Source organism: Corvus brachyrhynchos, unplaced genomic scaffold (genome assembly GCF_000691975.1).
Source record: "Corvus brachyrhynchos isolate BGI_N302 unplaced genomic scaffold, ASM69197v1 scaffold310, whole genome shotgun sequence".
Taxonomy (NCBI): Eukaryota; Metazoa; Chordata; class Aves; order Passeriformes; family Corvidae; genus Corvus; species Corvus brachyrhynchos.
Genome location: NW_008236213.1, coordinates 3,549,700 through 3,558,816, shown reverse-complemented (window position 1 = coordinate 3,558,816; position 9,117 = coordinate 3,549,700). Strand labels below are relative to the sequence as shown.

The 9,117-nt window shown below is 38.4% G+C and overlaps 1 protein-coding gene across 1 annotated transcript; it reads right to left on the bottom strand.

Annotated features, from left to right (window-relative positions):
* Positions 1-486: 486 nt before the first annotated feature.
* LOC103624042 (granzyme K-like) lies at positions 487-6,749 on the bottom strand. The gene is made up of 4 exons (XM_017744289.1): positions 5,070-6,749; positions 4,687-4,834; positions 2,568-2,711; positions 487-1,674 (listed from the first exon to the last, which is right to left on the bottom strand). The coding sequence occupies exons 1-4, from the start codon at positions 5,117-5,119 to the stop codon at positions 1,405-1,407; spliced, it is 612 nt and encodes a 203-aa protein (XP_017599778.1). The 5' UTR covers positions 5,120-6,749; the 3' UTR covers positions 487-1,404.
* Between the last annotated feature and the right edge of the window lie 2,368 nt (positions 6,750-9,117).

The following is a 9,117-nucleotide window of genomic DNA, read 5'->3' as shown; positions in this document are numbered from 1 at the left end:
TCACATGAGTGAGGGAATTAAAGTTTTGCCTTCGCCAAGTTACACACCAATTGGTGGCCACTAGGCTGCATGGTGTGGAAAGCTTCCTGTCATTTAGCCCCACAAAGTTAAAAGGGACTAATTTGTGTTTGCAACATCCTCTGAGACCTCCAGCTGTAAAGTGAGAACAACAGTACATTATTTTTTCCACTTTTTTTATACCTTTCACTTTTTTCCCCTCAGTTTTTCCTAGTTCTCTCTGTATTCTAGTACTGAGCCAAGTCCCACTGACATCTCCTAAGGTCTTCCTTCCCACGACCTTGAACTAGAACTGGGTCTAAGCCCCCACACACCACAGCAGCAGGTTTTATTGCACTATGGCCAACGACCAAACCAGTTTTGTGGTGTCCAGTTGCTTCTTTTCTGCATAGCCTTTATGAGACAGGACTTGTTCTGCCCTGCTCAGAACTGTGACATGCCTCCTGGTCAATAATCAAGGCCAGTAGGTTGTTATGCAGGACTTATTTATTCATGCCTCTGCAGCATCCCAAATTTTACAGTATTTGGTACATATAAGTGCAATAAGCAAAGAAGCAGAGAAACCCTGCAGACAGACACTTCAAAATTGCTAGTTACAAAAGACCTAGTAAATATTTGGAAGGTAATGGAGTACAGCAAGCTAACCACAGATTTCTTCAGAAACGTGCCAGATCCTTCTGTTACTAGAAGTCTGTTGAAATCCATAGCCAGAGTCCTGTTTGTTTCCACAGATGTTAGATAAGGACCATGTTAAAGAACTATAATTTCACCCATTGCAATCAGTATTTACACTTTTTGAGGAACTGTTAACTGAAAGAGTGAGATTATGAACCAAGCTGTGAGATGATTTAGTTGATTTGATAAACAAAACAAAACAATACCAAAACAAACAAAAATAGCCAAACCACCACACCCCCTCCCCAAAAGAAACCCCAAACAAAACCAAACAAAAAAAAAAATTAAGGGAAAGAAGTAGGACATTATTTTTATTTCTATATTTGTATCTTTATAATGAAGACTAATTGGAAAACGGTTTCTCTGTTTAATATTTTAACTCTTTGAAATTGAATTTTAGATAAATCCACAATAATGGTAAAATCAGGTATTTGGGGTTTAATAACACCACAGAGAAATATTTGAACATTTTAAGCTTTTGTTCTATTTTTTCTCATTCAGCAGACATCTCATTCACTATCAGTCTGAAACCCAATTTTTGTGTAAGTACATATTAACAGATGTTGCCTTATCCCAGGTGCAATGAATACTTTCCCATCCCACTAAGAAGTAGAGTGGAATCCAACACAAATTATGATTTCCAAGTGGCAGTTTCTTACTAAAGATTAGTAAAGGTGTTATCTGTACAGATATGGATATTTTGAACTGTTCTCATAAGGCTCTGTTGGTGACAGCAAAGCTGTAAAGCTGGGAGGTGCATTTCAAAGGTGGCACACTAAAGCAGCAGCATCCAGCTCTAATGCACAGCACAATATTTATTAAAATGCTCTTGCCTCTGGAAATTGTTTTTTTTATCCAAACAATATATTTTTCAGTCAGCCATGTATAAACTCCAGGTATGACTCTTTTTCCACAATTTTTTCCAAAAGTAACAATCCCATGGTACTGATCATCACAGAATAATGGCCCACCTGAATCTCCCTGGAAGACAAAACAGAAGGAGCTGTCAGTGTGCATCCATTTCTCTCCAGAGGAGCATGCAGTGCCACCTGCAGTGCACAAGCAAGTTTGGAAATGTTACCTCTAACCTTTTCCAGCCTATGAAATGGAGCAGTTGGCTTACATCAATTCATGGGAATTGGGTGAGGTATAAAGAGAGGTTGCTTTTCAAACCTGAGGGATTCTTTGACGGAAATGTTATAGACCAGCAGGGTGCTATTATAATTCTATTTCAAAATATATTTTTTATTGTTAGTGTAAATGGATTCTCACTTCTTTATCAAATGTCTCTTCTGGATTCAGCACAGAACATTATCAAAAGCAAGATCCAAACAGCCCCAACAGCACTTTTGGGTAAAAAGTTAATTCTGTTGTGGCACACTTCGCATCTATTCAGATGTTGATTTCTGAAAAGGATCAGATAATTCAGACCCTGTAAACTCTTGTTTTTCTCCCATAACTACAGGTGGTGTCTAGGGAAAGCACCATAACTAAAGAGATGTACGTGAATTCAACAGGTAAGTCCAGGCTCAAATTCTCATGCTCTCAATCCTGATATGTACATCAACCTAAATGGAACAAAGTTTTAACACTTCTTTTTCACAACAATGAAGTCTCTTACAGGTGTCATTAAAATCACTTTATTCATTATCAGCCTCATAAGATGTGTAGCACTGCTTTGTTCCCAGTGAAAAGAGAGCCATTGTTAAATATATGTGTCCCCCCCTTTGTAACTTTGCTTCTTACCTGGCAAGCATCGCTTGGAAGAAGTATATTTTTCCCTATAGCACACAACATGTTGATGGTAATTTTGGGCTTATTGGCTTTTTTTTTTTTTTTTCACAGCTTTTTCTATCAACAATTTTAAGATTTACCTCCTGGAGATATTTTGGTGGCTTTCCTGATGATGTGTTTCCCCAGCCAGTCACCTTGCAGAGTGTGCCAGGTTCAACACCTTCAAAAGAGTCAGGCAGAGGCAAACACTGCACATATTGATTCAGCTTTGCAGTATCATTCAGCTAAAAAGGAAAAAAAAAAGCTTTCATATGCAGAAAGCAAGGGGAATATAATCCAGTTTCAATTGCCATTTAGTCTCATTCTACTAATACTTTCCTTATAAATCACTTTTCACTATTTAGGAACTGATCCTAAAGTTAATTTCCCCTTTGAAAATACAAAGGACTTTCCATAGGAGAAGTACAGCAATATACCATCTATGCAGCAGTAGTGAGTTCAAGCCCAGCTTCCCATCGGATACGGTAGGAAATGTAAAACCTACATGGGAGTTAGGCTGTTGGATCTGTGTCCTGTTTACTAACCTAACTCACTACTGAACTTCAGTGTTGAAATCATATTCTGGTGCTTGACTGACAGAAAAGTCTCAAAGAGCAGATCAATGTCCCCAAGAATAAAGATGAAAACAAAAGCTCTAAGCAATTAGTCATGACAGCAGCAACGTAACCAAGGAAAAATCGGGTCCCAGTCTATCCAGACTGCCAGTTTTTTCTCTGAGAGATCCTTAAGGGCCTAAATGATTCAAACTCTCTCTGTTTTGTTGGCCTTTGCCTAACAGATTCATCCTTCAGCAGAGGCTGGTTTAAGCTTGTAAATGAAAACGCAGCCAAAGCCTGACATATATCCTCAGTGTGCTTGATAAGGGCTCACAGCTACTGAACAGATATTTTCAGTCTTACAATCACTGCACCGTGATTCATTTCACAGGTTGCTGTATGGTTCTCATCTAAGCAATTCCGGCTTTATACCTTTAAAAAAATGCACTCCAGCAAATCACAAATTTATAAAAATAAAAAATCTTTTCAGTAATTATTGCTGGTGCAGCTGGAAAGTTCCAAAGATGGAAAGTTTATCCCAAGCCATTTAATACTCCATTACTGCAGAAGTGTATAGATGGGAGGTGAGCTCTGATACTAGTACTATCCCTGCTTCTGTGTCAAACTCAAAGGATTGTATGGTATCCATACCATTCTGGAACAGAGCTGGGATTTTCAGCTCTAGAAATACTACTTCCTAGTGATCCATTTTGGTTTTGTGTTCACAAATACCTTGGTGCACAGAAGAAGCCAGTGAAATGAGACTGGTCTACTTTACAATGAAGCAGATGTATAATGCTCACTAATATCTGGGAGAAGGAGTTTCTCAGAGGTGGGCTGTGATCAGGTACTTGGGCCACAGGTGCCTCTAAGTGCTCCAGCTAGCACAGAAAGGGACATGGTTACCTTCCTCCCTGTGTCATTGCCATGTCAAACTGGTGATGCACTCTAAATACGAGAAACCAGGTTCCAGTCATAGAACCACAGAATCATAGAATCATAGAATGCTGAGGTTGGAAGGGACCTTAAAGATCATCTAGTCCCAACCCCCCCGCCATGGGCAGGGGCACCTCCCTGTAAATGCAAATTCTTACAGCTCTGCCTCCCTTTGGTATCAGGTGATAATGTTGGCAAGGATATCTTCCATGCTTCATTCTGCAGTGTCCTGAGCCTTATCCACTTTGTGACCACTCTGTGCTCTTAGAGCTCAGTCTGTATGTCCTGTATTATCCACACTTTTGCTTTACATCGTTATCCCAAAAATTAACAGTAAGTTTCAGCTCCATGTTTACTTAGTCCAGCACAAGGTATAACTCTGGGATAGAGATATGAGCCAGACTTTATTGCATACATCCCTTCAGCATTGCCTTTGAAAAATTACTGAAGAATGTGCTTTGTGTTTTGGAGGGATTGCTGCAGTGAATGGGTTAAAAAGGGAGTTTTAGGGCACAGAATGGGCTTGAAATATAATCCCTGCTCACAGAGCCACTGATCCCTTAACTTCATCTAGAGTAATACAACCAAAAGTAGATTTCTGTGATACTGTTAAGCTATCTAAACAATGTACTCTTCAATATAAAAGAGTGGCCAAAATTACCATCAGCAAAATTCCTTTCATAAAAATACAGCAGTATTTTTAATAATACACAATAATACACAATACCTTGAGGAGCATTATATCATTTTTTCTGGAAGACCAGTCAAACTGATGATGATGAAAGATTTCCATAATCTCAAATATCTGCTGTTCTTTTTCAGCAATGGATGCCTGATGAGCTCCAAGAACAACTCTGTCTTCCGATTCATCTATTCTATAATTTATAGAAAGTATAGGGAGAGAAAGTCACTACAGGAATTGAGCAACATCTCTCGGGATAATCAAAAGACATACAACATGATACCATTTCATTTTACAACAACATGATTAAGACATAGAGCAGGAAATAATTCATTTCAATGTTTTGACATAAGCTTCTTCTTTCCTCTATTAAGTAAGGTTTCTTTACTGTGAATATAGTTTAGTGAAATAATTGTGTGATAACTGACCTCCAGAAATTTTCAGAGTTTTGAATTAATTTCATGGAAGAGTCTCCCATCTTTTTAAGGAGAGTTGCGTGCACAAGGACTGCTGCTACTGATGCCTTTCATTAGTCTCTGAAAGGTCTCCTTTCGGATCATGACCTAATCCTGCAAAGGATTAGAACATGCCTGGCATGCATGTAGGTTGTCTTGATGACATCAGTAGCATGTAAGAATGCACATCAATACTCAACACTTACCCTGAGCATTATGCGTACAGGTACGTGCTCTGCTAAAATAAAGATCTTTAGTATTAATAAGTGTTTTGTCCTTAATTTACTAAACGCAGGATACAGCATATAAAGGAAGAATGATGTGTTCTGCCCAACCCAAGACACCCCAGCAGTGAATATTAAAAAAAAGGGAGAATGCTAAAATTCAAAGAGTTATATGTTCACTTCCTGCTAATAAACGTTAATAGCTAAGCAACCAATAAATTCCCCTCTGTTCCAATCTCTCTAAGTATCATCAGAAATGTATTTATTAACATTTTTTTGTCTTCATTTTGCCCTGCTAAACTTAATGTAGCCCAGTAATTTGACATTGCAGAATATATGCTGCCAGTTTCCTGCACTTCATCTTCAGAACATAATCTCACCATACATAGGAAAATTTATTCAACCCAGAACAAAGACTTTATCTATGCAAACTCAAAAAAACCCTCTTTTTCTTCATTCAAGATGCATGTTTCACTGAAAGACACTATTCATTTCTTTGTATGTGAAAGTTTGCTTGTGAAAATAGCTGCAAAGGCAGTGCTGTAGTCCAAAAATTTCTCTTTTTATTTACAAAGCACGCTTCCTCAGAGAGAATTATATAAGACCCTAAAACCTCCACCTCGGTGCCTCTAACAGGTGGTTCACAGGCACAATCTCTCACACAGAGATTCACGTTGCTGAATTCATGTCATTTTGCCTAAGAAAAAATTATCTCAGATGTGATTAACACGTAAGATCCATTAGTTAGGAAGTTTTACATGCACTGCAATTGCACCTGCTGAGAGTAGACCAGGCACAGAACAGGAGTTGGTGGGTTCTGTGTGAGCATTGTTTTACAGCTTAGGAGAAGGAAACCTGCCTGATTCAACTTGCCCCAGTGGCAAAGACTTAAAGTCAACCCGAACCAATGCGCTGTTAGAAACCCAAATCAATGACCAGAGCACATTCTCCACAGGATCAGAGACAGACAGTGCCCTTTTCACTGAACAGCTAACAAATCTGAATTTTTGTAACTGTACTGGATATCTCTGACCTATTTACTGAAGAATGAGAGACTCCAGATCCGATTAAAAAGTCCCTTAATCCCAAAAAAGAAGACTTGGTTTTGTTTTGTAAATTTCCAAAACATAGCATGCAGGGAATGAATATTTTTCCCCTTACAACCAAACCTGATTCAGCTGAAAAGTAATGGAAGTTGAATTCACTTAGAAGGAACCGTGTTCTCTATTTCAGACTAACTCAGGAAAGAAGGCTGGCCAACCTGCCCACACTGTGTTTAAGGAGGTCAGGTTTGCACAGGTTTATTGTAACTGGTTTCCTTTCAGATAGTCAAAACAAGGAGGAAAAATTGGAGAACTAATACACAATTCAGGGAACATTTTTACAAAAACAGGACGTTTTACTTCCCAACAAGAACAGTAGATGTCCCCCTTACCTTGAGTCAGCTGCTCAGCAGCAGAGCTGATCTTGGAGTATCCCAGATGGGGAAGAGGTGCTTGTGCTCACATTTAACTTGTCAAATGGACAAGTTTTCTTGTCACAGTCATGAGCAACATTCTGGATTTGTAAGGCCAGGTCACTTAAAATGAGAGGAATAGTGTCCCCATCTAATTCAACTTCATCTCTCAGGGTATTTTGAAGCTTAGACCCAGGCACACAGGTAAGATTTGTTTAAAGTACCTTGGGACGTATTCCCTTCTCTAAGACGTTCCTGTTTCAGATACATAAAGAGTTAATTTGGTCTTTCAACAGCACAGTATGCTGTAACATTGGCAGGATCTGACGAACGAAGGTAACTGTATTCAATGCAGACCAGTAGCTTATAGCAACTTAAAACAGTATGACAAGTTGTTGGATCATTTTAGTGAGAGAACTGCAGCTTTTAATAATTTATAAAAAAATCAATACCCCCATTTCTTCACTTACAGGCTTGCATACCATGCCCAATTTCAATTAAGAATTAAAATTGCCCCATTTTAAGATACTTGCTGCTGAAATTATTTCACTAAACAAAACCCATTGTTTTTCCACAAGAGTTCCTCCACAAGAAGCATCTAAATACTTGTTCTGGATAACAGCCATATAGGGCCAGGAATGAGGATGCTCTTTGTGTCCTCTGATAATGTCCGTGCAGCCACCTGAAATGCAACAGAAGTGCAATCATAGTACACGTTATCCAGAGGAATTGGAAATTTGGATATTTTTGCTCTTAGGTGAGTACTTGCATCTTGCCAGTAGGGTAACAGCAATTAGAAGGAGCAGGAGAGCAGGAGAGCTTCCAGGTGTCATAGCTGCTGCTATTTGCTGACAGGAGTGCTGTAAATTACCATGCACTCTTTTGAATTTAAATGCCCCCTACAGGAAATGGGGTTTGAAAGTTTTTATTAATAGCTCTCTCTCTTGAAACTTCCCTTTTCATCATTAACATTGTGTTATTTTACTGCAGATTGATTTCTTTATATTTGTTCTTTCAGTTTCTTTAAAGCCTGCCTGTTTCTTGAATCTCCTAATGAAAGCTGAATAAAATCTATTCGCTGAATAATCCCTCATGTCTCAGGGAATTCAACTCATTTTTGGCTTCAAATGAAAAAAAAAAATACATGAGAAGAGTTAAACTGGCCATCTTTAAGCTGGTGAAAGAAGAGGGAGAACAAATGCAAGGGCCAGCTGAAAAGCCTTCAGAGAACACCAGTGTGAAGGAAAAACCAGGGCATATAGAGTAAAAAAGTCACTCTTAAACTGTGGACCAAGATAGAGTAAACTCAGGGCACATAGAGTACAAAAGTCACTCCTGTGGACCAACATACATCAGCAGCCAGCAATTGCTCCACAGAATTCCACTGCCCAGGTAACATCTTCAGTGGAAAGACTGAAAAATACTCATATGTAAGTTAACAAGAACCACTGAGAACTGTCAAACATCTGTTATTTGATAAGCTAAGGAATGTCATATAAAAGACAAACCAAGACAAACCACACACATGTAAGACAAATCAATTTGTATTTTCTTAGAAATAATTTTGGGGGTGCAGCTTTCAGAGAGTGCCAAATGCAAACAAAACGTCTAATCTGTGGTCACAAAAAAAAAAGGTAAATTTGTGAGAAAGACATTTCTGTATTGTAGATCTCTGTGTCTGCATACATGTTTTGCATACCTTGCTGGTAAACCACTACAAAAAACCCAACCTGCCCTTGTGTGTAGAAGTTACAAAACCTGCCACCATATTCAGCATCTTTAGAAAGAATACGAAACATAACTTGCCCAATAAAATTAGCTCTCATTTTTATGCAAGAGTTACAGAATGGCAACTCTTTGTGTCAACCTCACTGTTGAATGAGATTGTAACATTGAAATAATATATTTCTATGGCACGGAATCTTACTAGTTAGAACCCAGTTTGAAAACATGTATACGATGCAGCAAAATGTAACACAATGTTTCAGAAGACTCTTTCAAAGCTCTTTTAAAAGAAAACATAAAACTATTAGAATTCATCAGCTTTTAAAAGAGCCAGCTGCAGCTCCCCCAAAGTCATTCTCCATTCTCCATCTAATCCCAGAATTACTCATCCACTGGAAATTACCTACAGGTAATCTCTGCAAAGAAAGTCATAAAGGCATAATTACATTTGTCCTTTATGACTTTGCCCCGCTAATAAATAGCTTGATTGAAAAGCAGCATAAGAGACAAAATAGAAAACAGATTCATGTTCTGGCCAGACAGGAGAAGGCTTGCATTTCCAGAGCATAATATGTAACATTGGATTATTTCTGTCAAGTACAATCAACATCATAGA